A 27,787-nucleotide genomic window follows, 5' to 3' on the forward strand; every position below is an offset into this window, starting at 1 on the left:
CCCCATACAACCTTGCAAAAGTAGGGATTAATCTCATTCTGCAAAGGATGCAGAGCGAGGTTAATGGACTTGCTTCAAAACCCAAAGATTTGTAATACATGTAACCAATGCAGGGCTCACACCCAGCATAAATAAATAACTCCTATAAATCAGTAAAAGGATAAACAATCGGATAGAAAAACGGGAAGACTGATGTGAGCAGGCATTTCATAGAAGAGGAAACACAATGGCAGAGCTGAAAATACATGTACTGTATGAGTTTGCTGTAACTGCAGTAACAAAGCACCCTAAACCGGTAGGGTTAAGACAACAAAAGATTTATTCTCTCACAATTCTGGAGGTCAGAAGTCCAAGGTCAGGGTAACGGCAGGGTTGGCTCCTTCTGGGGGCCCTGAAGAGGGATCTGCCTCTCTCCTAGCTTCCAGTGGTGGCCAGCAATCCTTGGTGTTCCTTGGCTTGAAGACACAAGTTCACTCCAATCTCTGCTTCCAGCTTTGTATGGCCTCTTCTCTGTGTCTGTGTGTCTCTTTTTCTCTTCTTATAAGGACACCATTCGCTGGATTAGGGCTCGCTACTCCACTATGACCTCATCTTAACTAATTATACTCACAAAGATCCTTTTTCCAAATAAAGTCACATTCTGAGGTTCCAGGTGGACATGAATTTGGGGGGACACTATTCAACCCAGTACATACACTCTATGACCTGATACATATACCCATTGAAATGCACGTATATGTGCACCACATACGTAAGGATTGGCAGCACCACTAGCCATGCTAGCTAAAGTGGGAAACCACTCAAATGTCTCTCAACACTAGAAGGGCTCAATGACTGGCAGAATATCTATCTAGGGGAATAGCCGTCATGTCACTGTTATGCAATGACTCACATTAACCTCCCAATTTTTTAAAATATTTATTTATTTTGGCTGCACCAGGTCTCAGTTGCAGCATGCAGGATCTTCGTTGTGGCATGCGGACTTCTTAGTTGCGGCTTGCGGGATCTAGTTTCCCGACCAGGGATCAAACCCGGGCCCCCTGCACTGGGAACGTGGAGTCTTACCCACTGGGCCGCCAGGGAAGTCCCTAACCTCCCAATTTTGAGCACAGAATCTAGACACAAAATGTAATACTGAATAATTCCATTTATATAAAGTCCGAAAACAGACAAAACAAAATCATCATATTGAGGGATGCCTGCTTATCTCGTGCGATGGCCTGGATGTTTGTGTCCCCTCCAAATTCACTGAAACCTAATCCCCTAATGGTATTAGGAGGTGGGGCCTGTGGGAGGTGCTTAGGTCATGAGGTCATGGGGGTGAGGTCCTCATGATGGGATTAGTGCCCTTATAAAAGAAGCTCCAGAGAGTTCCCTCACCCCTTCCACCAGTGAGGATACAATGAGAAGTCTGCAACCCGGAAGAGGGCCTTCCCCCACCCTGATGGCACCCTAATTTCTGACTTCCAGTCTCAGGAACTGTGAGCAATAAACTTCTGCTGTTTATAAACACCACAGTCTGTGGTACTTTGTCATAGCATCCTGGACGGACTGACACAATTGGTAAAATTATAAAAACCAAAGAGATTACCACAAAAATCAGGTTTGTGGTCACTTTGGTGGAAGGGAGAAGGAAGTGATGGGAGGGATGACGGGGTTTGGGGAGGTAGACATTTGAGTTCTTGACTTGGGTGACGCCAAGTGAGTGTTTGCCTTGCTAAGTCATTGCGCCGTACACCTGGATTTTGCAACTTTTCTTTTTTTGGCCAGCGTAGGGGTGGGGGGCAAGGAGTGTGTGGGGAAGGCAAGCCTGGGAGGGCTGAGCAGTGGTCTGGGTGAGCAGGCTCAGGGTGTGGACTCCACCTTGCCTGGGGACACACTCAAGATGACGTGGGATGCAGGGGTGAGGAGGTGGCGCCCTTCCCGCCCCTTCACCTGTCTCACACCCAGCATAGCATGGAGTTCAGGGTTTCAGCAGCAACGTTCCAGTGCCTAGTCACTTGCTGTGCAGGTGTTGTAACACAGGGCCCCTGGTGGTCTCCTGATCCCCGGATCCCAGCTACGGTGGGGTGCCCTGGAACCTGCCTCTTCCAGTGTGTCTCCTGGCTGGCGATGGGCAAGGAGGGGTGCTCCTAAGGGAAGGGGGAGACTGAATCACTGTGAACGACGGTGCCGTTTGCCACGGCCCCTGAGACATCTTGCGTTCGTAGGTCATGAAAAGTCTCCTGGCAAACAGGGCCAGTAGGGAGCACCGGCATCTGCCAAGGGGAGAGTGAAACCAGGGGTCGCGGAAGGCTCACCACCAGACTAGCAAGGATGGCACGATGCCACCTGCGTCCCCTGCGCAGGACTACGAGCAGGACGATGCCATTTCGTCAAGCTCAAGTATGAGCAGACTGAGCACTAGACTGTTTAGTGGTCAACCTGTAAGAGAAATAAAGAGAGAATGATAAACAGCAAATTCAGGGTAGCTATTACTTCTGGGCGTGAGGCAGGAAAAAGGGATTGGGGGAGACAGATTCTTGCCCAGGAACTGGCAGCGCTCTGTGAAGTCTGGGGTGGGTGATGAGGGCTCCTTTTATTGTATATTTCACATACAATAACGTATCATGTGTAACGTATGTAAGACACAGGCCACACGTGTCTATGTAACATATGTAATCTATGTAGCACACAGATATTACACGTATTTTGGGGTGTGTCCAATATTATATTAAAACAATTTAAGAAGACATGGAGATGATGAGGGCCCAGAAAGGTTTTAATGAAGAAATGCTTTTACCCTAAAAATGAAGCACCGGACAGAAGGTGCTTGTGGGCGCTATCAACATTTAGTGAGTGACTCAGCTTAGATGTCACCTTGTGGTCAAAGCAGACTCAGGTGGTGCCCCTCTTTGTGCCTCCCTCCCAGCCCTGTGTCTCCCCCTTTTGAACATCCATCACCCTGGGTTGTGACCCACTATTCTGCATCTCCTCCAGATCAGATTGTGAACTTGAGGGGCAGGGTCCGAGTCTGAGTCAGTGCCTGGCCCATAGCAACCGCTTCAGGAAGCCTCGAGGGTCACCACTCCAGGGACCTCCGGGAACTGAGGGAAGAAGAAAAGTAGCCACGGGACTTTCTCCCTTAAAGATGGTGAGCAAGAGACTGCTGGCCACCAAGGTCACACTTTTGAGAAAGTTTTTGCCTTGAAACTTTATTTAAATGGTGCCCTTTGTGTTCCTAAGTCTGCCCATGGCCATGGGCTCCTCTTTTTTTTTTTTAATATTTATTTATTTATTTGGCTGCATCGGGTCTTAGTTGCGGCATGTGGGATCTTTAGTTGCAGCATGCGGGGTCTTTAGTTGTGGCATGTGGGATCGAGTTCCCTGACCGGGGTCGAACCTGGGCCCCCTGCATTGGGAGCGCAGAGCCTTAGCTACTGGACCACCACAGAAGTCCCATCAGCCCCTCTTGTCACCCTGTGTCACTGTTCTGATCCCTGGGGCCTCTGTCCCTTCCCTCGACAGCTTTCACTCCTGTGGCATCATTATAGAACTTTCCTCTCAAAATGTGTCCCTTGCCGGGTCTGTCCTGGGCCTGGAGGACTTTGACTTTACTGTGATGCCCCAATTGGGGGTCCTCATTTTTTTCCCCCCCAGGCGCTGGGCCGAGCAAGATTTCTAGGACTTTGGTGAGTGACGGAATGACAGACCGAGGGGATGCAACTGACCCCCAGGGAAGCGCGTGAGAGCAAGAGCAAGGCCAGGGAAGGACTTGAGCATGCGGGGATCTGGTTTCCCCACCCCCCGCTGGCTGCCCTGGCTTCGACCTCTCACTTCAGATGCTCCTGGGGCCCTTGCCCCACCATCATGCCACCTGGTCGAACCTCAGTCCCGCACCAACACTGAGGCAGCGACCTCTGCAGTCTCTTTCGCCTTCCCTCTCTGCCCCTCCATTACCCTGGCCAGGCCCCCATCATCTTTCTCCCAGATCATGGCGACAGCCTCCTCCTGGTTTCTGCTGGCACTCCCATCCCTATAATCTGCTCTGCTCCCACAGCCAGATCCGCCTTTTCAAATACAAATCAGATCATGGCACTAGGACTTCCAACCTCTCCCAGGGTTCTGGGGACACAGCAAGCTCCAGCACAAACCTCTCCCCTCAGCTGGCCCGGACATGGCCAGTTGGGGGCCCCACAAACAACCCAAACTTAACTGTCCCCAACTCAGAGACATCCAAGAGCCGCCTTCAGCCACTGTCCTCCCCGACCATGGCAAGCCCACCTCCTGTCTTCAGCTCAACTGCCACTGTCTTAGTCCGAGCCACATGTGTGACAACCATGACTACAATCTCATAAGCAGTTTCTCAGACAAGTGCAGGTGATCAATGGTCTGTCAGCTCCGTGGGGCTGGGTGGGAGTCATTGTGTACACGGTGTGGCGGCTCCCAGCATCTAGTCCCCCTTCTGGTGTGCTTTCCTGTGCTGCATTGAGGGTTCCGCACGCAGATCGAATCCTGCCAAGGAGATGGTGTTTGAGGGGCAGGGGCGGCAGCAGCAGTGGCGGGGCACAGTGTCCCGGTGTCTAGTCACAAGTGCCCACATCTTTGCAACTACAAATGGCGCTGCAATGGATCTCTTTGTATGTGCATCTTGTGCTTGGCTGAGTATTTCTGCTGAATGGATCCCTAAGAGGGAGACTGCTTGGTTAAAGGTCATACACGTTTTAGTTTGTTAGATGCTGCCAAATCATCCTCCAAAAAAGTTCTACCAATTGATACTCTCACCACTGTGTAGGTGAGACTCTATTTCCTAACATCCTTGCCAGCAATGGGCCTGATTAAATTTTCATCTCTCTCTCTCTCTATATATATTTTCTAATAAATTTATTTATTTATTTATCTTTGGCTGCATTGGGTCTTTGTTGCTACGCGTGGGCTTTCTCTAGTTGTGGCGAGCGGGGGCTACTCTTTTTTTTTTTTTTTTATAAATTTATTTATTTATTTATTTATTTTTGGCTGTGTTGGGTCTTCGTTTCTGTGCAAGGGCTTTCTCCAGTTGTGGCGAGCGGGGGCCACTCTTCATTGCGGTGCGTGGGCCTCTCACTGTCGCGGCCTCTCACTGTCGCGGCCTCTCCCGTTGCGGAGCACAGGCTCCAGACGCGCAGGCTCAGTAGTTGTGGCTCATGGGCCTAGCCGCTCCGCGGCATGTGGGATCTTCCCGGACCGGGGCACGAACCCGTGTCCCCTGCATTGGCCGGCGGATTCCTAACCACTGCGCCACCAGGGAAGCCCGGGGGCTACTCTTCGTTGTGGTGCGCAGGCTTCTCATTGCGGTGGCTTCTCTTGTTGCGGAACACAGGCTCTAGGTGCGTGGGCTTCAGTAGCTGTGGCACGTGGGCTCGGTAGTTGTGGCTTGTGGGCTCTAGAGCACAGGCTCAGTAGTTGTGGCACACGGGCTTAGTTGCTCCGCGGCATGTAGGATCTTCCCGGACCAGGGCTTGAACCCATGTCCCCTGCATTGGCAGGCGGATTCCTAACCACTGCGCCACCAGGGAAGTCCCTCCCTATATGTTTTATTATGAAAAATATCAAACATATAGTGTGTTAGTTTCCCAGGGCTGCCATACAGATTACCACAAACTGGCAGGCTTAAACCAACAGAAATTTATTCTCTCCCAGTTCTGGAAGCTAGAAGTCCAAAGTCAACAGGGCTGTGCTCTCTCTGAAAGCTCTAGGGAAGAATCTTTCCTTGCCTCTTCCAGCTTCTGGTGGCTCCAGGAGTTCCTCAGTTGGCAGCTGCAAAACTCTGTCTCCATCATCAGTTGGCCTTCTTCCCTGTGTGTCTGTGTCTAAATTTCTCTCTTCTTGTAAGGACACTAGTCACTGGATTTAGGGCCCACCCTAATCCAGCATGACCTTATTTTGATCACATCTGCAAAGATCCTGTTTCCAAATAAAGTGACATTTACAAGTTCTGGATACACATGAATTTTAGGGGGATACTCTTCAACCCAGTACATGTACCAAGGTCAAAAAAAGCTTACAGTGAACACCCATATACTCACCCGCGAGATTTCAATGGTCACTAATATGAGAAACAAAAAATGGCACAGAAAGGGACTTCCCTGGTGGTGCAGTGGGTAAGACTCCATGCTCCCAATGCAGGGGGCTGGGGTTCGATCCCTGGTCAGGGAACTAGATCCCACATGCATGCCGCAACTAAGAGTTCACATGCCGCAGCTAAGGAGCACGCCTGTTGCAACTAAGGCCTGGCGCAACCAAATAAATAAATAAATCTTTTAAAATGGCACAGAAAAAGATGAAAGTCTCCCAATTTATTTGAGGTGGTATCTCTCATCTTCTGACTCTAGCTGTCACTCTGTCTCTTTCCTCTCTTTAAGGCAAACTTCGAGAAAGGACAATCTATACCGTGTCTCCACTTCCTCACACTGACATCGCTCTCACCAAACTGGTGTTGCTAAGTACAAGAAAGTTTTCTGTCCTCATCTTACCTGCTTCCTGGCAGCAGTCGAGAATGACGTTGTTAACCATGGTGTGCTTGAAACTTCCCTGGGTTTTCCCCTTCTCTGTGATGCCCCTTCTCCGAGCTCTCTTCTGGATCCTCCTCCTCCCTGCCCGTAGTAAGTGCTGGTGTTCCTCTGGACGCTATCCTGGGCGTCCTCTTCTCTCCTTACCTGTATAAAGGAGGGTCCATCTGCAGGAGAAGGTCCATCTGCAGGAGAAAGAAACCACTCTTGCTACTTTAAGCATTAAAAAGATTAAAACAGGGAAAGGGGAAGCTGTGCGTATGGAAACCAGCAGAGCCCACTCCGCTCCGTTCCTTTCTGCAGGGTTGGAACCCGCGGCGTCCGCAGAGGTGCAGGAGGCTGTAGGAGCCGGCGGAGCTCGGTTCCACCCTCTTTCCTACTTGGAGCGTGCGCGCCTGGAGACACGTACAGCCAACCAGTGAAAAGGAGCGGCTCTGAGTGGCATCCACTTCGTCCAATCATCTGAGGGTATGGAAAGCGGTCTTGCGCCCGGGTCAATGGCGGCTCGAGGCGGAGCTCGGGCGGGGGCGACGGTCACCTGATCTGCGGCGGCCGCGGCGGGTCCAGGCAGTGGAGGCTGAGAGGTTATGATGGCGGCGACCGCGGTGGATCGAGTGCGGGCGGGGATGCGGCGGGCCCTGGCGCTCTGGCAGATGCCATGGCTGCCGCTGGTGATGGTGGCGGCGGCGGCGGCGGCGTCGGAGCAGCAGGTGCCGCTGGTGCTGTGGTCGAGTGACCGGTGAGCGGGGCGGGCCGGGGCGGGCTGCGCTGCGCGCCGCGGCGGCTGAGGTGCCCTCGCCCGACTCCGGGGCTCTCCTTGGCGAGGGGCGGCGGGGCCCAGAGGGGGACTGTCCCTTGCTCGGCGGCTCCATAGCGAGTGGGCTGGGTCTGAGCTCTGGGCCCCACGCATCAAGCTGGGAGCCCGTGGGTTTCCGATCTCAAGCCATGAGCCCCCGCTTGACAGCACCTCTTCTAATCCCCTGCCAGAGACCTCTGGGCTCCTGCGGCCGACACCCACGAGGGCCATATCACCAGCGACATGCAGCTCTCTACCTACTTAGACCCCGCCCTGGAGCTGGGCCCCCGCAACGTGCTGCTTTTCCTTCAGGACAAGGTGCGCCTGCCACAGCCCTCTCTCGGTCATCAGGAGGCAGGCAGGCCCCCCCTCCCAGGACACTGAGGCCCATTCCTCAAGAGAGGCTTCAGTGACCTTGTCCCAACTCTAGGGAGGTGTGGTTCCTCCCTTGGGAAGGCATGTAGGAGAACGTTCAGTGGGAATGGTGAGGGCCTTGAAATGGCACCCACTTGATTGGGGGAAGTAAAGGGTCAGAGGCCAGATGCCCAGTGAGTGCCAGACCCTTATCTGATCTACTCTACATGGTGGGGATGATGAACCCTCTTTACAGATCAGAAGAGTGATGCCCAAGGATGGCAAATGACTTACCCAAGGTCACACAGCTAATGGGTGGCAGAGTCGTGATTCTAACTGTAATCATCGTGAGGGAGAGAATCGAAGAATGATCACTTACTGAGTGCTTCATTCGCACTATGCTAAGCTGATGTCATTATCTTGGTTTTACTGCCAAGGAAGGATTGGCTGAAGTTGTGTGGCTTGTGCAAGCCACAGCTGGTTCCAGCCTGAGTCTGTTGGACACCCCTCCACCCCAGGTTTGTGCTCATATCCAGCACACTGTTTACCCTCCCATCTGGGTCTTTATGCTCCCAAAGCAGGCCTGTAGACCACAAGAAGGTTCGAGGGCAGTGTAGGATTGTCGTTTGGGAGGTTATCGAGCTTCTGCTTGTCTGTTCCTCATTGGTGGCCTGTATGGTTCATTCCCCTTTTGGTCTTGCTCTGTCGTTCTGTGGGCAGGTGGTGGCGGCTGTGCTGGCCTGTAGTCCTTCCAGGAGGTGGTAAATAATGTAGTCAGACTGGAACTCAGTTCTAGTTATACTACTTACCGGCCTTTGGACACGTGAAATACTCTGCAAATGCCCCTTTCCGCATCTGTAAAATGAAGACACCACTGACATCAGAGGGCTGTGAGGAGCATTCCTCATAGGCCATGTAAAACGTTTAGCTGGCATCCCCACCCTGTCTTGTGGCATTCCTTCAATTCATTCATTTGTCAAATATGGACTACCTACTGTGTACCAGGTATTAAGTGTTGGGGACACAGCAGTGAGAATAACCCAAGCCCCTACCCTGGAGAAGCTGACACTCTCGTGAGGGTGACAGGTAAATGCTAAGTTGGTGTATGATACAATGTCAGTTCTGTAGTCCTTAGAGAAGGAAGCAGACTAAGGGAACAGAGTGACTGGCAATGCTGTTTAAGATAAGGGTGACCAGGCAAGCGCTCGCTGGGGAGGTGATATCTGAGCAGAGATCTAAGTGGAGGGAGGGATGGAGCCGTGTGGCTGTGGGGGAAGGGCATTCCTGACAGAGGTAACAGCAGGTGCAAAGGCCCTGGGCAAGGAGCGCTCCTGGTGAGCCCGTGGAAGAGCTGGTGTGGCTGGAGAATAGTGAGCGAGAGAAAGGGGTAGGAGATGGTCAGCCAAGGAACCAGGAGACAAGGGGGGAAGACGTTGGTTGCAGTTCTAAATGTGGCAGGAAGCCTTGGGTGATTTCGAGCAGGGAGTGCCATGAGGACACAGCGGTGGTTCCTGGGCTTTCAGAATGAGAGCTTAGGTGGCCAGACAGGGTCAAGATTCCTGCCCAGAAGGGAGAGGAGGCCGGGCAAGTATGTATACTAAACAGGATGAGGTTAGGGAAGCTGATTAAGATCTCCTCTGGGCCTAACTGGGAAAAGCCAGAGGAAGCTGGGAGTTGGGATGGAGGGGCAGAGGTTGAAGGACACCTCTAGGTTGCAGAGGAAGAGGGACGGGCTTGGGGTTACTGTGGTCCAGAGAGCTCAGAAGACTGCAGTGCTTTCTCCAGCACGTTATGAGATCCTCACCTCTCTCTCGCCTTCCACCAAAACCAGGCAGGGAGGGGCACTTCTCCCCCTCCTTTGCAAAGGGTCTCATCCAGACCGAATGGACGCGGCTCTACCTGTGGCAGCTGGCGTGCAGGCTCTCCTTGTCTCTGACTTCTGCCCTGGGGGGCGTGCAGTCAGTGCTCCTGGCTGCCCCCCAGCTCCTCCCTACAGCTTCCCTCTTCCCTCCGCAGCTCCTCCTGTCTGCTTGCGGGGGGCGGCTGACTCTTACTCCCGAGGTTACCGTGAATCAGCTGCCCACAGACTTCCTTCCAACCCCGTGACCACCTTCCTTGTTCCCTCACCCTGCCAAGAGGGTGCCGGAGAAAAGAGAACCTTCCACCGCCCCACCCCACCCCTAAAATGTACCCTCGCTCACTCTTCGGAACAGATCAAATTTGACTCTAAATGAGATTTTGCTGGCCCTGCAAATGCACAGGGAAGGTGTCTGCCCCCTGCCCTGGCCCTAGCCCAGCGTTCTGAGGCCGTCTCCCTGCTTCCCTACTAGCTGAGCATTGAGGACTTCACAGCATACGGTGGCGTGTTTGGAAACAAGCAGGACAGTGCCTTCTCTAACCTGGAGGTAAGGGTCCTCTCCCAGCTGCAGGCCCTGGAGGCCATCCTGCGCCCCCCCTCCCAGCACAGTAAGAACCATCCCCTCAGGAGCCAGAGATGCTGGCTGAAGGTAGAAAGGCCTTAGTGTCAGGGCCAGGGGTGTGGCGTGTTTTCTTTGCCACCTGGAATGAGAGCTGGTGTGGGTGTGGGCGTGGCTTCCCAGAGAGGTCTGGGAGGCTGGCCCAGGTCTCCTGGCCCCTTGCTAACTCATCCTCTCGCCTGCCCCTCTGTCCCCAGAATGCCCTGGACCTGGCCCCCTCCTCTCTGGTGCTTCCGGCCGTCGACTGGTACGCGGTCAGCACTCTGACCACTTACCTGCAGGAGAAGCTCGGGGCCAGCCCCCTGCACGTGGACCTGGCCACGCTTCGGGAGCTGAAGCTCAACGCCAGCCTCCCGGCCTTGCTGCTCCTCCGCCTGCCCTACACGGCCAGGTACGGCCCAGCCTCTAGCCTCAGGGCCCAGGCTCCGGTGGCGCAGCTCAGCCAAGGGGAGCAGTCCTCCCGTTAGCACCTTGAGGCCCTCCCAGAAGGTGCCTGTGTGGCCGGACGAGGCGGACGTGGGCCTTGCTGGCGGGGAGCCGGCCCGCCTAGCGGGGACCATACACGGGGCAGGTGGCAGGGACTTGAGCGGGACTCCGAAGCTGGAGGAGGAGGGCCGGGGGATTCCAGGCAGGGCTGTGAGGTGAGCAAAGGTGCCGGTGGTGGGAGTGAGCCCCCCCAGCTCGAGCGTGCTAGGTGGCGGGGCTACCAGGCAAGGACGGCAGCCCAGGGCGGCGGCGGCCATTTGGATTTGGGCGCCTCTAACGTTCTGTCTCTTCCCTAGCTCGGGTCTGATGGCGCCGAAGGAAGTGCTCACAGGCAATGGTGAGCGGGGGCGGGGCGGGGCGCGCTTTCTGTCCTCATCCCACCCTCGGCCACAAGGAGCCCGTGCTCCTCAGCCCCTCCGCCCTCCCAGGGTGGCCCCCCTGCTTCTTGGCAGCAACCGGCCAGCTGAGCAGGGCCCCGCCGGTCCCCAGGCCTCAGCCCTCTCTGGCTGGGCCCAGCCTGGCAGAGCTGTTGGATGTCCAGGGGCCTTCTGCGTGCCGCCTGGGGCCAGTTTCCACTCAGGCGGCCTGAATCCTAGGGTTTGGGCTTGAATATACCAGCAACGTTTCAAAAAACAGTTCCGAGGACTGGTCTTCCTTTGGCTGTAAAGGACAGTCATTCCTCCTGGCAAAGTCACTGGACACTTTCCGGGGGTGGAGTTGGAGTTTTCTGTGTCTGTCTGTCTCTCCTCCTTCCGCTGAGTTAGGGTGTGGCATTAGGGACTCAGTGACTGGGGCCATGGTGGCCGGGGGAGGCTGGGGCTGGGGGGATGGTGAGAAGCGGCTGCTGGAAACAGTGAACACTAGTGAAGGTTGCGAGGGTCTCAGCGTCCCACCAGAGGACGTGCCGGGTGCTGGTGTGTGGGGACTGCGCAGGGCAGACGTCCGGTGCGCCCCACCTCGACACGGCGACCCCACTGAGCACCGTGCAGAGGCGGCGCCGAGAGGGTGCATGGAAGGGCCCAGCCTTGCCTCTGCCGCGCCACAGTCAAATGGGTTCTCGTGGGCAGGGGGAGCGTGGCCGTGAGTGGCCGCCTGCGACTTGCTTCTCTGCTCTCCCCGTTGCTCCTCAGATGAGGTCATCGGGCAGGTGCTGAGCGTGCTCAAGTCGGAAGACGTTCCGTACACGGCGGCCCTCACGGCAGTCCGCCCTCCTAGGGTACGTGCCCTTGCCCGGGGCTCCGGGAGGTGTGGCCGGGGGCCTGGAGGGGGGCCGGCTTCTCCTCTGGGCAGATGTCGGGGCGGGGGGCGTGCATGAGCCGTGAAGTCCTGCTTCCTCCTTCCAGGCGGCCGCTGCCCATCTCACCCCAACAGCCTTACTGGCTGGCGTATTCGGACCATAAGTCCAAGTGTTCCTAAGGTGCAGAGACGAGAAACCTCACACAGGCTTAGGGGCCACCAGGGGAAAGCTTCCCAAAGGAAGCTTTGAGTGTGAGCGTGGCTGGTGGGACTTGCGATGGTGGAGAGAGTGCCCCGCGGGGACCGCGAGGGCAGGCCGCTTGGCTCAGGGCCTGCTGAGAGAACCAGGGCTGTTGAGAGAAGGCTTGTGGGCTCTTTCTGCAGGTGGCCCGCGATGTAGCCTTGGTGGCTAGGGGTCTGGGTCGCCAGCTGCTGCAAAGACAGTCGGCATCGCCTATGATCTTTTCCCCTGTGAGTTACAACGACACTGCTCCCCGGATCCTGTTCTGGGCCCAAAACTTCTCGGTGGCATATAGGGACCACTGGAAGGACCTGACCTCCCTCACCTTTGGGGATCAGGACCGCCTCAACCTGACCGGCTCCTTCTGGAATGACTCCGTTGCCAGGTAAGGGCGAAGTACATGCCACTGGGGGGGTATGTGTTGGGGGCTGTTCGCCGTGGGGATGCAGGTGGCATTGTGGCGGGGGGAGGCTGGCGGAGGGCTCCTGAGTGGGCGTTGTTCAGAGTTCCGCCTCCTCACGCCTTCTCGTCCTTGGCCCGACCTCGGTGCTTAACACCTTGGATCCTGCTGCTTCCCCTTGAGCAGCCTCAGCAATCCCAAGGGGGAGCTGAAGGGAGTGGCCGTGGTTTCAGGGGAACCAGAGGGAGGAGCTCTCAGCTGGAGGTAGGGAACCTGTGTGCTGGCTGGTTCCTGACTTAGGGTGTGATGGGGCCTCAGTTTTCCTATCTGTCAAGTGGAGGCACTGCCTCTTCAGGTGGCTGTGAGGACCCCGTACAGCTTAGGTAGAAGGATACCTGAGGAACTTGCTCTAAGATGCTCAAGGCCATCCCAGAGCCTGATAACTCACCTCTTCCTCTGACTCCGCAGTCTTGTGCTGACCTATGAACAGCTCTTTGGTACCACGGTGACATTCAGGTGAGTCCGAGAGGCAGGTGCAGGTGGGCTCGTGCGGCTCCGGCCTCTCCAGCTGCCTGACACCTCCACGGCCTCCCCCAGGTTCATTCTGGCTAACCGCTTCTACCCGGTGTCCGCCCGACACTGGTTTACCCTGGAGCGCCTTGAAATCCACAGCAACGGCTCCGTCGCCTACTTCAATGCGTCCCAGGTCACAGGGCCCAGCATCTATTCCTTCCACTGCGAGTACGTCAGCAGTCTGAACAAGAATGGCAATCTCCTCGTGCCCGGCACACAGCCCTCTCTCTGGCAGATGACTTTTCAGGACTTCCAGGTAGGAAGGGGGAGGGACCGCGCCTGGAGGTGGGGAGCCCAGGTTGGAGGTAGCCCAGTACTGGGAGGGGCTGGGGGAGCAGAGGCCTGAAGAGTCTCAGTGTCCTTTGGGTTGGGGTTAGGGCTTGGGAATGTAGTTGAGAGTCCTGTCCCCTTGGTGCTCCCACACCCTTACTGGGCCTCCCTGTGTGGGGCCACTCGGTGCTTTCTGCCCCCCAGATCCAGGCCTTCAACGTGACAGGTGAGCAGTTCTCCTACGCCAGTGACTGTGCAGGCTTCTTCTCCCCGGGCATCTGGATGGGGCTGCTCACCTCCCTGTTCATGCTCTTCATCTTCACCTACGGCTTGCACATGATCCTCAGCCTCAAGACCATGGACCGCTTTGACGACCACAAGGGCCCCACCATAGCTTTGACCCAGATCGTGTGACCCTGCGCCTGTGGGGGGTTGAGGGCGTGCTGGTGTCCAGGTCGTCGCGTTCCCACCAGAGGCATGCTGGGCAGGAGGGCTTCCCCTCTTCCTACGGTAGCATGACTCCTGGCTCCCCTCAGCCTGTCTGGCTCTCTGTTCCACCTGCTGAGGGTCTTCCCTGGGCTGCCCACTCCCCACCTCTATCACCAAGGTGTATGTATTCTGCGTAGATAGTAGGCACATTTCCCAGGCTTGGTCATTGTGAAGGAAGGGGCCGTGAGTTCTAGGGCCCGTCCTCCTCCCCCTTTCTCCTTATTTATTCTCATCTCTCCGCCTTCGCCCCTTGCTGTTTATAGTGCTGTTGTGTAGCCGGTGCTCCCTCCCCAGGCTCTATGGGGCTCCTTGTAGCAGCCAGGAGCTGGAAGTTCCCTGAGTTTGGGGGGTGTGGAAGTACTATTTAACTGTCTGTCCTGCTTGGCTGGTGTTATTGTTTTTTGGTGATGTTGTGCTAAGGATAAGCAGTGCACTGGGGTTTTTTTTTTTTTTTGGTCTGAGAAGGAAGGGACCTCCATGGCAGGGGGGCTGGGTGTGATCACTGGGTGCCTGGCAGGAGCCTGGGGTGCTCGCGGTTTCCTTCCTAATAAAATAAAGACGGGTCGCCATGCTTGGGCCTCTTGTTACTCATTTCTGCGCTGGGCACAAGGGAGGATGCGCTTGGCTGAGGGCTGCCGGAGGAGGCGTGCGAATGTACCCGTAGCCTAGCGCGACCAAGAGGGAGGCGGGAAGGTCTCGCACGGGTCCGTCCTGCGGGCTGCTTTTCCGGGGGCCAGGGGAGGCCGGGAGGGTTGTTAGCAAGCTGCGTCCCTAACCGACTAAAGGAGGGCGGGGGCGGTCAGCGCCCGGGAAGGGGCTGGAGACGGCCGCGACAATGGCCGCCCCCACGTCCCTAGGGGGCCGCCTCGGGCTGCCGCAGCGGCGCGCACCCAAACCGCGGGGCCGCGCTGAGCTTTCCGGGGGGCGGGGCGCGTGCGGCTCCCGCGCACGGATCCCTCGCGGACCTCAGCACCGGCTGCCGGGCCGCCCCACCCGCCCCGCCCCGCCGCTCTCCCCTCAGGGCCGTTGGCGAGCGGGCGCTGCCCGCAGAGCCGCGCTGGTGCTGGGGCCCGGGCCCCAGCAACCCTCACGGGAGACAACCCGGGGAGGCGGTGGCCCCGGTCGGCGCGGCGGGGGCGGGGAGGGGCCGGGACTCTTTGATGCGGCGGAGGGGTCGGGCTACGGCCAAAGCGCCGCCATCTTTGGTCCAGTGCGGCGGCGGCGGCGGCGGCGGTGAAGGAGGAGGAGGAGGAGGAGCCGACGGGAGCTGACACCGAGGCCTGACCATGGACGAGGAATATGATGTGATCGTGCTGGGGACCGGCCTTACCGTAAGTGCGGCCTCTGGCGTCCGGGGCTCCGCATCGCCCTCTCCTCCCCGGGATGCTGCAGCCCTCGGCCCCATCCTCCCATCATTGCCATCGCGGCGCTGCCGCCCCCGGCGTTCGTGTCCCCGAAAAGACAGCCCCATGCCCATCCCCCCTCGACGTTGCTTCTACCCACTGCCATGGCCCATCTCCAAGAAGCGGCCCCTCTTCTGGCCGCCCCCCCCAACTCCCCGGGCCCCGACCCCTGGCCCCTCCCGTCCTCCCTATTCCGGCCGGCAGGGCCGGAAAACGCACCCCCGCTCGCCCCGATGTCTCCTGTTGCTCCCTGACCCCGCCCACCCGGCCCCCACCCAAGGCCAGCCCAGCATCACCTACCATCTTGCGCTAATTCTGGTGGGGATGTAGTAGTACAAGGACCGCCGGTCAGGTCGGGGGACCTCACCAGGATGGGCCCTCATCCCGCCTCGGGGCCCGGGGACCCATGGAATGTTCCAGAAGGAGCAGCAGTGGGGGCAGTGACCACATTCCCGTTACCCCACCCCGGTTTCCCGTGGAGACCTCAGGCTGAGTCGTATTTGCAGCCTTTGTCCTTGGGCTGGTGACAGTGACTGGTGAGGGTATTTACCCTCCCCCAGACCCCCTCGGACTGCTGCCTTGAGAGATGCATCCCTTTCAGTCGGGCGCAGAAGCCCCTCCCGTGGCTGGGAAGGCTCACGGTCAGGGGCTCTCCTCTTTGAGGAAAGAGCAGCCCAGGGTGGGGCCTGGGATTTCAGTACCATGCTAATTCCTTTTTGGGTCCCTTTGGCTGTGCAGTTAGGTCTTCCCTGTGGTTCATTGTGTTTTATCTGCTTTTCTGTGGGGCTCTACATAGGTAGATGATTTGCTTGGTATCTGGGTTGTTGGAAGACCGTGCGTGTGTCTGCTGGATACTCTCTTCCTTGTTCACCTTTTTGCCCAGCAAGGTTATGAAAGGAAACCGTGGTCAAATGAAGCACCACCGCCAATTTTAGGCAAGGCGACCAGCCACGGATGGAAGGAGCTGTCCGTTGGGGCACAGTCCTTCCAGCTTTGCTCTCCTCTCAGGGTTGGGGTGGGGAATACATCAGCGCTGCTGGTGGGAATGTGGGCAGGTAGGAGTGCAGTGAACGTCGCCCCTCGCCCAGGAATGTATCCTGTCGGGTATCATGTCCGTGAACGGGAAGAAGGTGCTGCATATGGACCGGAACCCCTACTATGGGGGCGAGAGCTCCTCCATCACCCCCCTGGAGGAGGTAGGGTGCTTGGGGCCCAGGCCCATCCCTTGTTAACCTCGCGCGTGGGGTGCAGAACGAAGCAGCTCCCCAGGTTTTCTGGGCGGGGGGTGGGGTCCTTGAGGTGCATCTCTGTCTCTCTCTCCTGCCTGCAGCTGTATAAGCGTTTTCAATTGCTGGAGGGGCCCCCTGAGACGATGGGCCGGGGCCGAGACTGGAACGTTGACTTGATCCCCAAATTCCTCATGGCCAACGGTGAGGGAGATGAAGGAGGTATTATGGGGGGTGATTGGGATGACCAGAGGAGGGTCAGACTCCAGAGAAGGGCAGCCAGACCAGCTAGAGCTTCTGGAGTGAGCCACGCTGACTCTGTTGCCTTGCCCACACCACCCCGCAGGACAGCTGGTGAAGATGCTACTGTATACAGAGGTGACACGCTATCTGGACTTCAAGGTGGTGGAGGGCAGCTTTGTCTACAAGGGGGGCAAGATCTACAAAGTACCGTCCACCGAGACCGAAGCCTTGGCTTCTAGTGAGTGGGGGTCCCCTGAGCCAGGGAATCGTGGGGGGGGGGCAGCTGTCCAGAGCAGGGCGCCCCTTGCCCAAGGTCACGTTCCTCACGCTGTACCAGAAGCCCTTTGCTCTGTCGTCCCTCTGTGCCCTGGGCCATGCCTCCCACTGGTTGCCAGGAGGGGAGTCCACGTGCGGAAGGGATGTGGGGTCCTTGACAGACTTCAGGTTTTGACAGGGGCTCCATCTGATTAGTGACACATCCCCAGGTGTCGGAGCCGGGAGGGCCCTCAGAGCCTGTCCAGCCCGACTCGCTCTTCGTACATATGGGGAAGCTGAGGCCAAGAAGCACAGAGGGGTTAATCTGAGGTCACATGGGGGTCAGCAAGAGAACTCAGCTGGGAGCTAGGGTGCCCGCTTGCTCCGCCTGCTTAGTGGGATGGAGAGTTTCATTGTCTGTGGTGCAATGATTGTTTTCACGTTGCCCGCGTAGATCTGATGGGCATGTTTGAGAAACGGCGCTTCCGCAAGTTCCTTGTGTTTGTGGCAAACTTTGATGAGAATGACGCCAAGACCTTCGAGGGCGTCGACCCCCAGAACACCAGCATGCGTGACGTCTACCGGAAGTTTGACTTGGGCCAGGATGTCATCGACTTCACCGGCCACGCCCTGGCGCTCTACCGCACCGATGAGTGAGGGGAAACCGGCATGGCAGAGCACCCCTCGTCCGGCCCACACCCTGCCCTCCCTGCTCCTGCCTGCTGGCCTCTTGTACTCAGCCTCGTGCTCGCTTGCCTGTCGCCTTTTCTGTCTCTTCCCTACATTTGACCCGTGGTCTTCCCCGGGCCATTGAGGGTGGTGGGAAGGCTGGCCTGGTGCCTGGGTGGGTTGCACTGGGGGTCCTGCTGTTGGAGCCTCTTCTGACCCCATCCCCCCAGCTACCTGGACCAGCCCTGTCTTGAGACCATCAACCGCATCAAGTTGTACAGCGAGTCCCTGGCCCGGTATGGCAAGAGCCCGTACCTGTACCCACTCTATGGCCTTGGCGAGCTGCCCCAGGGCTTTGCAAGGTAAGGGCGTGGCTTTGGTTGGTTGGCGGTCCCAAGAAGGACTGAGGCCAACGATGGAAACGGCCCCCTTGGGTATCTCCACAGCATTTTGTACTTCCCCACTGTGGTCCTAGTTCATTTCACACCATCCTTGGGTGATGGCACTACAGTGGGGTATTGACGTGCAGAGTTGAAGGACCACAAATGGGGGCTTGCTTGGCTCCTGGCCTGAGTCAGGCAGTGCTAGGACTGTGCGCGGGGCCTGGAAACCTCGAGTCGGATTCTCCAGAGCCCTTCGTTCTGTCCCCCAGAACATTTCCGTGAGGAGCCACCCTCACGCTAGCCCTTTGCAGAACACTCTGGCGTTAAGCTCCAGAGAGGAAGGAGCACTCCAGGTTCAGTCCTGAGTTTGTGGTGGTGACAGAGTTGGGAAGGACCACCAGGTCTCCTGAGCTCTGCCTGCCTGGGGCCGCCTTCTCTGCACCCTCGTGCTGGTAGGGGCAGGTGGTGCAATAGCACTGGTCCCCGTTTGTCCTGGGAGGGCGCCCTCACCATCACTCTCTCCACCACAGGTTGAGTGCCATCTACGGGGGGACCTACATGCTGAACAAACCCGTGGATGACATCATCATGGAGAATGGCAAGGTGGTGGGCGTGAAGTCCGAGGGAGAGGTGAGCCGTCCCCGCCGTGCAGGCACGCTGGTCTGGGCGGGGTTCGCCCCCTCCTTAGAGGCGCTCTTCCCAGTGACCCTGGCTCTGCTGGGTCTGCTGCTGCTCGGCTCTGAGGGCCCCAGGCTGGGGACCGGGGCTCCAGAAGAAGACTATGTAGCCGATCCTGTTGGCAGACATCTGCGTATCAGGGCCCCCCTCCCCAAGGTGCAGGAGGAAGCTGCACGTTGTGGGAGTGTCCCGCCTGCCGGAGCTGCCAACCCTCATCGTGAGTCCGGGCCCTGAAACACCGAGGGGTGTGATTAGGTAGGGACAAGGCCTTTTGGTGCTTTCATAGGTGGCCCGCTGCAAGCAGCTGATCTGTGACCCCAGCTACGTTCCAGACCGCGTGCGGAAGGCTGGCCAGGTTATCCGTATCATCTGTATCCTCAGCCACCCCATCAAGAACACCAACGATGCCAACTCCTGCCAAATCATCATCCCCCAGAACCAGGTCAACAGGAAGTCAGGTAGGCCAAGCCCCATGTGACTTCCTCCAGCGTGTTCTCTTTGGTGTGGCTCAGGCCTGTCCCCCTCAGCCTGGGGGCTGGCTCTCTGCCAGATCCCTCCATGGAAGAACGGGGCCCCACACTGCAGTCCCCATGACCTGAGGCTCTAGGGATTGGCTGGCTTGGCCTCTTCTCCTCTGGGAGGGCGGCAGCTTGCATGCTGCCTGCTCTGCAGGGCTGGGGAGCGAGGGCGGGCGGGCGGGCCGAAACTGAGCTCGGTCCCCCACATGCCCGCGTTAACCGAGCCCTTCCTGCGGGCAGACATCTACGTGTGCATGATCTCCTATGCACACAACGTGGCCGCGCAGGGCAAGTACATTGCCATCGCCAGCACCACGGTGGAGACCGCAGAGCCCGAAAAGGAAGTTGAGCCGGCCCTGGAGCTGCTGGAGCCCATTGACCAGAAGTGAGGGGCTGGGGGGCTGGGGCTGAAGCTGGGGGGAGGAAGGGAGCCAAGGAGCCGGAGGGTGGGCATCAGGGAGGGCAAGGCTGGTTGTGAGACCTGTCTCGTCCCTTCCATCTGCCCGTCAGGTTTGTGGCCATCAGTGACTTGTATGAGCCCATCGACGATGGTTCCGAGAGCCAGGTAAGCAGCCTGTCCCGGCCCCGGCTCCTGGCTGCCTGCCCAGGGCCCCTGCCCAACTCATCTCGGGCCCTGGGCGCTGGCTCTTTCCAGGTGTTCTGTTCCTGCTCCTATGATGCCACCACACACTTTGAGACAACCTGCAACGACATCAAAGACATCTACAAGCGCATGGCAGGCTCTGCTTTTGATTTTGAGAACATGAAGCGCAAACAGAACGATGTCTTTGGAGAAGCTGACCAGTGATTGCCGACCCCCGCCCCAGCCCCTGGTGCCCTTTGCCCCAACCTGAGCCTGTTCTCCTCAAGGGCTGGGGAGATGGGCGTGGCTGGGCACCCCCGTTTCCAGCATCCTCTGCTTCCCCCACCACATTCCTGTCACCCACCTCATTGATTCACTGACCAAATCCTTAACCTTAGTGATGGTTTGGGAGACGGCGGGGGGGGGGGGTTGGTTATCCTCTTTCTTGGCCCTTCCTTATTCTGGGAGAAGGGGGTTCCTCTCCTTGTGTGTGTCTCTCCCCCCACCCCTAAGTCTTCTGCCCTGTTTGGGAGGAACGTGGAGGAAAAGCTGACTTCTGCCCCCACCGCTCTTACCCCCGCTCTAGTGGCCTTTGGAGATGCCCCCTGCCTCCCCCCACCAGCTCTTGTGTGTTGGAGAGAAGGGGCCCTCCCAGCACAAAGTTGCAGTCCTTTCCCTACCCCACTCCCGTAATTTATTCTAATTTATTAATTTGGGCCCACCCTGTGTGAGAAGGGGGCACTGTGCCCCGCGGCCTCACGGTGCGGCCTGGGGCTGTGGAGCAGCTACCCTGGCCTGGCCTTCCTAACCCTGGCGACCCTGGTGCAGCCTGGGAAGGAAGAGGGCTTGGGTGTGGCCCCGTTGGAGGTTGATTTGGTTTTTGTTTCTTGTCTTTGTGTTTGCTGGTACTTGCTGAGAGAGAAAAGACATGTGAGCAAAGCAGAAGGAGGTGGGAAAATGGATCCAAACCCCGTGTGCCCTGCCCTATTCCTTCCCCTTAGTGGTGGGAGACCCTTATCTCGCAAAGTGAATGTGTCCCCTTCCCCAGCCTCTAGTGTATTTCACAGAAAACAAAACCTCCCAATAAAACTGTGTTGAAACCTGAGCCCATATCGTTAGTTTTATTTCCCCAAAGCTGCATCTGGGGCGGGGCCTTGGCTCCCTGGGCTGTCCTGCTCTCCTACCCAGGCTTGGGACTGCGTGTGGCTTAGCTTTGCTCCTGATGGCTATAAGAGGTGACTTTCTTCATCAGGAAATTGCAGAGGCCCTGAACTGAAAGGGCCTATAGAGGAAACAGGTCACATCACCCTGCCCAAGGGGTTAATGTGAGAGGACTCGAGGGAGAGGGGTCTGGCCTGGGGTGGGGGCTGAAGTGGAGGAAGCAGAAGCGCAGGCCCAGCCTCGTGGCCTGGGGAAACGCGGGACTGGGGCCCTGTCTTGGGAGGGGAGTCAAAGCCAAGGAAGCAGGGGGAACCAGGGCGCCCTCAGGCAGGGAGGCAGCGAGGGGATTGGGGGGATCTGCCCTTAGACTGGGATCAACATCGAGGAAGTGAAGGGCCCGGGGGCCCAGCCTTGGGGTCAACAGGGAAGCAGGACTGGGGACCCAGCCTCGTACCGGCGGTTATTGTTCAGGAACTGATGGAGAACCTATAAAGAGAGGGACCGGCGTCCAGCTTCCGGCGGCCGGCGGGGCGGGGCGGGGCGGTGGGAAGTCACGTGCCGGGGGCGGCGCGCGGTGGCAGCGCTTCTCCCGGAGGCGGACGTCAGGGCGCTGAGATTAGTTGACTAAAAGGCCGCCTCTGCAGCCGGCGCAGCCCCTGAGACTTGGCCGGACCGCTGTCGCCGCCGCCATGGCTCAGTACAAGGGTGCCGCGAGCGAGGCGGGCCGCGCCATGCACCTGATGAAGAAGCGGGAGAAGCAGCGCGAGCAGATGGAGCAGATGAAGCAGAGGATCGCGGAGGTGCGGGCCGGGCCGGGATGCCTCGGCGCATGCGCGCGGCCCGCCGCCCGTGCTCTGCTCCCGCCGCCCGGGGTCTCGCGGGGCCCCGGGGAGCGGGAGCAGAGCGCGGGCGGCGAGGGGGGGTTGGGACCGTTGCTCGCCGATCTCTAGCAAGGGGCGGAAATGAGCCGGCGACAGTCTGTTCATCTGTAAAATGGACGCAGAAGGCTGAGAGGAGGTAGGTTGTGACAAGCCTCCAGCAGGAAGGAGCCACACTCAGTGGCTACGTTTTTGGCATTGGGGCGACCGTTGAGGGCACCGAGCATTCCTTCTCTGGCCCTTCAGCCCTGAGAGTCAGGCCCAGACTCAATGGATATCAGGAAGGGTGGGCCCCAGCCAATGCACCGGACTCATTCTGGAGCCCTTTCCACGGGACAAAGGCAGGCAGGAAGATCTGGGGTGCTCGCGGTTCACTAAGGGCTTCAGTGAGTGGCCAATGGCAGTGGGCCGTCAGGAAGGAAGGCGCCCTCCACTTAGGCCTTTGGGGGCGACTCGGTGGAAGAGGAGGGACTCGGCGCAAGGGGAGAGCAGGCCTTAGGTGCTGTGGCAGCCGGGCCCAAGGAAGCGGCTGCATGCCGAGGCCTGGTGCTGCCTCGGTTTACACTCATGCCCCAGCCCCACCGTCTCAGTGCGAACTCAGTGGCGGGACGGAGGTACATTTCTCTGCTGGCCACCTCCTGTGGAGGCTGCTGGCCAGAGAGGGACCTGCTTGGTACCAAGTGGGATGGGACTGGGCTGGAGTGAGGAGGCCTCGTGGGAAGCTGTTGGCAACATCTGGGGCCAAGAGGGAGCAGCATTGCTCGGTGAGGGGCTCGGCCGTCAGCCACTCTCTGCTCCCCTTGTCACTCCTTGCCTTGGGTCTCCAGAGCTTCAGCTTAAGAGCTGGGCGTGAAGAACACCAACGGCAGGGAGGACCCACGGCTCCAGACCACTGAGTGAGCTCTGGTTCCCAGCGGGACCTGTGGAGGGGCCGGAGCAGCGCAGATGGCGCGGGGAAACGGCCCCACTTGGTCCCCTCGGCACTGGAAGAGCCTCTCACAGCCCCGTGGAGCCTTCCATCAGTCAAGGGAAAGGGACGTGTCTTTCCCAAGGTCACATCATAGTGAGTCTAGGGACACACCTGGGACTAGAACCCAGGTCCCCACTTGCATGGTGGGGTGGCAGGTGGCCCTCACTGCTGCCTTCCCTCCCGGACAGGAGAACATAATGAAATCCAACATTGACAAGAAGTTCTCTGCGCACTACGATGCCGTGGAGGCGGAGCTCAAGTCCAGCACCGTGGGTGAGCAAGGCGCGCGTGTCCCCGCTCCCGGGCTGAGGCCAGCTGCGTGGCTGACTCTGGGTGACCGCCTCTTGCCCCCGCGTCTCCTCACCTCACAGGTCTTGTGACGCTGAACGACATGAAGGCGAAGCAGGAGGCCCTGGTGAAGGAGCGGGAGAAGCAGCTGGCGAAGAAGGAGCAGTCGAAGGAGCTGCAGCTGTGGGTCGCCTCCTCCCAGCCGGCAGCCTCCCCCTCCGGGCGGGGGGCGGGGCTCGTGCTTGGGGGCGGGTCAGGCTGGTGCTGCACGTGGAAGGGGAGGGAGACCCTTCGTCATCATCAGAGCCCTGCCCGTGAACTTGAAGTGCCCCGGGCCAGTAGGACTCCTCTGGGCCTGCGCTGAGTGGGACCCGCACTGAGCACACAGGTGGCTCTGGGTCGGGGAAGGGGCCTCGGGGGTGGGGACATGCATGACGGCCACCCATGCCTTGGCAGGAAGCTGGAGAAGCTGCGCGAGAAGGAGCGCAAGAAGGAGGCCAAGCGGAAGATCTCCAGCCTGTCCTTCACCCTGGAGGAAGAAGACGAGGCAGGCGAGGAGGAGGAGGAGGTGACCATAGACGAGGAGGAGCTGGAGAGGGAAGGTGAGGGCAGGCTGCGGACGGGGTGCGGTCCCGCTGGCAGAGCTCTGTCCTGGCTTCTGGCTCTCAAGTGGAGAAGCACATCTACCAACAGCCTCGACGGCCCGCCGCATTTGGGGTCCCGGACCTCACAAGTTGGGGCAGGAGGGAAAGGGCCAAGTCTTCACCACGGCAAAGTTGAGTGGGGGGCTCACTTTCGGTGGCCGACTGAGTGGGAACCAGCTGTGCGGTCCCTGGGCAGGTGTGTGGGGCTCGTGTGGCTGGGCACCAAACTTAATTCTGTTTGAATAATTTCAGTGTAAATTGACCCAGCCGCAGAAAGTAAGTGGCTGCTCGCTGGACAGTGCAGGCCTTGCCCAAGGGAACAAGGGGCCACAGGAGCGACTCGGGAAGGCTGAGGCCACCACGGAAACCCTTGTGTTTCCTTTTGCTCCAGAGATCACCGCAAAGAAGAGGAAACTGGGGAAGAACCCAGATGTGGACACGAGCTTCTTGCCTGACCGAGATCGGGAGGTAAAGGCGGCCTGACCCCGACCCTGGCAGAGGCTTTTGCTCAGGAAGTGGGGCCCTGCGTGCCCCGCTGGGCAGCCCTGGGCCTCCCTCCTTTGCCTCTTTCTCTTCTAGGAGGAGGAGAATCGGCTCCGGGAGGAGCTACGGCAGGAGTGGGAAGCCAAGCAGGAGAAGATCAAGAGTGAGGGCTCCTGGAGCGGGATGCACGTGGCCCGGGGCTGGGAGCCACGCCCGCTCTCCTGCCAACGCTGCTCTGGGCAGTGCCCCGAGCCCCAGGGAGCTGGCAGGGAGTGGGGACACCGGGGTCTGGAGGCCAAGAGACAATTCTGTTTTGTAGGCGAGGAGATCGAGATCACCTTCAGTTACTGGGATGGCTCTGGGCACCGGCGCACAGTCAAGGTGACGCTGCGGGGCCTGCGCCCCGTGCCCCATGCCCCTCGCCCTTCGGGCCCAGCCTCCATTGGACTCGGTGGGAAGGAGCTGTCAATCCCGACAGAGCCCTCAGGCCCCTTGGTGTGGGTGGCCCCTGGGGGTTCGGGGGGAGCAGGGAGGAGGGTTCCGGGCTTCCGTCCTCCCTTCCCAACTCCTCGGTTGGTTTCCCCACATGGTTTCCCTCTCGCCTCTTCTCGGGTCACTCACACAGATGAAAAAGGGCAACACGATGCAGCAGTTCCTGCAGAAGGCCCTCGAGATCCTGCGCAAAGACTTCAGCGAGCTCAGGTGGGGCTGCGCGGGCGTGCGACGGGGTGCACCGGAGTCTGCAGCCTCAGCCCTGGCGCTCGGGACCCCAGGTGGCAGCTGCTGCTCGCGGCACGCTGGGCGCCGCGCTCCTGAGAAGGGGGCCGGGCCCCCTTTCCCATCCCCCTCCCAGCATCGCGGGCCTCTGCCTCCTGGCTCTGGTGCCCCGGTGTCCTTGGCCACCTGCTTCCTGGTCCTTTCTCCCTCAGGTCGGCAGGGGTGGAGCAGCTCATGTACATCAAGGAGGACCTAATCATACCCCACGTGAGTCCCTTCTCTGTCCCCGCAGCCCCGCCCGGGTTGCGGGGAGGGTCTCGGGCTGTGGCACACCCGGGGGCTTCGAGGGGGGCCCCGCCTGCTCTGGGTCTTCGGCTCAGGTGGGCAGGGCTGGAGCCCAGCTTGCAGGCGGCCGAGATGGCTCACCTGCCGTCGCTTTCCTGCCCTCTGCTCCTAGCACCACAGCTTCTATGACTTCATCGTCACCAAGGCGCGAGGGAAGAGCGGTGAGTGTGCCCGGCCCCACCCCCCAGCCACTTGCCCGTGTCACAGGGTGGCAGCTGAGGGGGCCTGGCCTCTTGTCTCCTTGTCCCTGCAGGGCCCCTCTTCAATTTCGACGTTCACGATGACGTGCGGCTGCTCAGCGACGCCACCGTGGAGAAGGATGAGGTACGGTGGGCGGGGGCGCCGCGCGGGTAGGAGGGGGCCAGCTGCATGGCCCTGAGCCCTGAGCTGCAGCGCCCGGCCCTCCTCCCGTCCTCAGTCGCACGCGGGCAAGGTGGTGCTGCGGAGCTGGTACGAGAAGAACAAGCACATCTTCCCTGCCAGCCGCTGGGAGCCCTACGACCCTGAGAAGAAGTGGGACAAGTACACGGTACAGCAGCCCTCGAGTGCTGAGTGGGAGCTGGCCTGGCTGCCGGGCAGGAGGCCCGCCCGGCCCTGCTCAGCTCGTTTTTCCTTCTCTGTGCCCTGGTCCTGCACCAGATCCGGTGATGGGGCAGCAGCGCGGCCCCAGCTCCTCCGGCTCCCTGCGGCCCCCTCCCTACGTCCCCAGGATTCCGGGCGCCCGGCTCCCCGCTCCCGAGACGTGACGGGACCTGCTCAGCCCCTGCCCCTGGCGCTGTTGTTTACCGCCTTTTTCTTTTACGACAAAGAGATACACGCGTCAGAGCTGGAGCACCTGTTGTGCGTTTTATTTTCAAGATTTTTTTGTTGTTGAGGTAAAATTCACATAACATAAAATTCACCATTGTGACCATTTGAAAGCGTACCATCCAGGGGTACTTAGTACGTTCATAATGTGAATCACCCCGAAAGGAGACCCCACGTCCATTAGCAGCCGCCCCCCAGCCCCTCGCACCCCCTAGTTTACTTTCTGTCTGTATGGATTTGCCTATTCTGGAAGTTTCACATAAGTGGAACTATACAATATCTCTGCTCTCTGTGTCTTGCAAGAAAGTGTGTGTTTGGCGGGGGTGGGAGGGTGGAAGGGATATTTGGGATCCACTGGGGCCTCAGCAGGCCCAGCTGTCCCTGCAGCCATCTCGTCCCCACCACGGCACCTACATGGGTAGGAAGGGCCTTCCCCCCCGTGCTTCCTGCCCAGGACTTTGGGCTCCTTTGTGTCTCCTAGCTGCCCGTTCTATAAGGGACACGGCTGTCCTGTGGCTCCCAGCCACCCTGTGTCCCTGTCGCAGCATCTCTCCCCAGTCTGGACACGGGAAGGCCGCCGTGGATGCCTGCACTCACGGCTTGCCCACCCCACCCACGGCCAGCTCTGCTCACGCTGCCTTGGGGCTGCTCGCTGTCGCGGCCCCAAGGGGGGGAACTGGCTTGGGGGCACGTGCTCCTGCTTCCTGCCCTGCCTTGGCGGCCAGCTCCCCTGGTTCCCCTGGGCCCGGCTCCGGGAGGCTGAGGAAGGTAAGCTCGCCACCCCTGCTCCCCCCTTATTCCTCTTGCCTGAGACCTGGCAGAGGGGATGGGACAGACCCCAGCCGGCAGGGAGCGTCTCAGCTCTGGGTCCGGCCCACCTCCCTGGCCAGTGTGCAGATCTGACGGTGGTGGCAGGCTTTGCCGGGTGCACAGGCTCTTGTGCCTTCCTCCTCTGCGGCAGGGCCCTCTGTCCTGTTCAGCCGTGGCCTGGGGAGGCCCATCTGGCAGCTAGGAGCTGTCACTTGGGCTTCCTTACCCTGTGTCTGGGGCGGGGCCGTCCAGGGTCACTTGGAGGAGGGAGGAGGGTAGACTAGGCCTGGGCACCTGGGGCACAGCAGGGAGGGGTGGCCAGGCCTGACCCTCAGTCCTGGATGTGGGGAACAACTCTGAGGAAGTCGATGGGGCTTTTTGTTGGGTTCCAGGAACCCTGGGGAGGGGATCCTCTGGCCTGTGCCAACCCCCTCCTGCCCTGTTTGAGAAGCCACCAGAAGAGGAGGCTTCCTCGGGAGATGGAGCCCCTCAGCCAGCTCACCCAGGACTGGATGATTTGAGGGAGCCGCCTTTGGCCCGGCAGCTTCTGGAAAACAAGCCCCTTGAGGCCCAATCTTGGGTCCTGTCAGGGAAGGAGCTGGTTTTTAGAAACAGCCCTAAGTTGCTGGGAAGTCAGGCTGGGAAGAAAGGAGACATCTGGGGTCAGGGTCAAGGGGGCAGGGAGACTGTCAGGGGAGGAGACCCCCTTCCCTGTGGCCATTGGAGGGATGGAAAAGACACCATGGTTGGCGGGGCCCAAGGGAGGAGCCCCTTATCCTAAGAAAGGGCTGCGGCAGGGCCAGCTTTCTGCTTGGCAGTCTTGGGCTCCCTACTTCTGCCTGGAGGCCAGCGCAGGCCAGCACTCCTGCCAGGAGGG

At 59.1% G+C, this 27,787-nt stretch overlaps 3 protein-coding genes and 1 long non-coding RNA gene across 5 annotated transcripts; 3 read left to right on the forward strand and 1 right to left on the reverse strand.

Annotated features, from left to right (window-relative positions):
- Positions 1–301: 301 nt before the first annotated feature.
- Positions 302–6,883, reverse strand: LOC130706384 (uncharacterized). The gene is made up of 2 exons (XR_009006662.1): positions 6,492–6,883; positions 302–2,424 (listed from the first exon to the last, which is right to left on the reverse strand). It is a non-coding gene; the product is annotated as an uncharacterized LOC130706384 (long non-coding RNA).
- Positions 6,884–7,046: 163 nt separating this feature from the next.
- Positions 7,047–14,420, forward strand: ATP6AP1 (ATPase H+ transporting accessory protein 1). The gene is made up of 10 exons (XM_007185523.2): positions 7,047–7,266; positions 7,515–7,641; positions 10,008–10,082; positions 10,352–10,545; positions 10,937–10,977; positions 11,771–11,856; positions 12,261–12,502; positions 12,986–13,033; positions 13,115–13,346; positions 13,565–14,420. Exons 1-10 carry the CDS (start codon positions 7,115–7,117, stop codon positions 13,772–13,774), a joined length of 1,407 nt encoding a protein of 468 aa, XP_007185585.2. The 5' UTR covers positions 7,047–7,114; the 3' UTR covers positions 13,775–14,420.
- A 585-nt stretch (positions 14,421–15,005) lies between these two features.
- On the forward strand, positions 15,006–20,912 carry GDI1 (GDP dissociation inhibitor 1). Its single transcript, XM_057538104.1, has 11 exons — positions 15,006–15,180; positions 16,341–16,448; positions 16,583–16,682; positions 16,825–16,959; positions 17,431–17,629; positions 17,876–18,007; positions 18,559–18,658; positions 18,993–19,164; positions 19,465–19,609; positions 19,735–19,789; positions 19,880–20,912. The coding sequence occupies exons 1-11, from the start codon at positions 15,136–15,138 to the stop codon at positions 20,030–20,032; spliced, it is 1,344 nt and encodes a 447-aa protein (XP_057394087.1). The 5' UTR covers positions 15,006–15,135; the 3' UTR covers positions 20,033–20,912.
- Positions 20,913–21,531: 619 nt separating this feature from the next.
- Positions 21,532–26,124, forward strand: FAM50A (family with sequence similarity 50 member A). 2 transcript variants are annotated; one of them, XM_057538954.1, is made up of 13 exons: positions 21,532–21,768; positions 23,005–23,089; positions 23,188–23,287; positions 23,561–23,706; positions 24,140–24,216; positions 24,328–24,394; positions 24,551–24,612; positions 24,857–24,933; positions 25,161–25,215; positions 25,406–25,454; positions 25,547–25,617; positions 25,712–25,822; positions 25,933–26,124. In XM_057538954.1, the coding sequence occupies exons 1-13, from the start codon at positions 21,658–21,660 to the stop codon at positions 25,939–25,941; spliced, it is 1,020 nt and encodes a 339-aa protein (XP_057394937.1). In that variant the 5' UTR covers positions 21,532–21,657; the 3' UTR covers positions 25,942–26,124. The 2 variants fall into 2 exon arrangements, with proteins under 2 accessions (XP_057394937.1, XP_057394938.1); XM_057538955.1 differs by lacking the exon at positions 21,532–21,768 and adding an exon at positions 21,846–21,985.
- The last annotated feature ends 1,663 nt before the right edge of the window (positions 26,125–27,787 follow it).

This window comes from Balaenoptera acutorostrata, chromosome X, assembly GCF_949987535.1.
Source record: "Balaenoptera acutorostrata chromosome X, mBalAcu1.1, whole genome shotgun sequence".
Lineage (NCBI taxonomy): Eukaryota > Metazoa > Chordata > Mammalia > Artiodactyla > Balaenopteridae > Balaenoptera > Balaenoptera acutorostrata.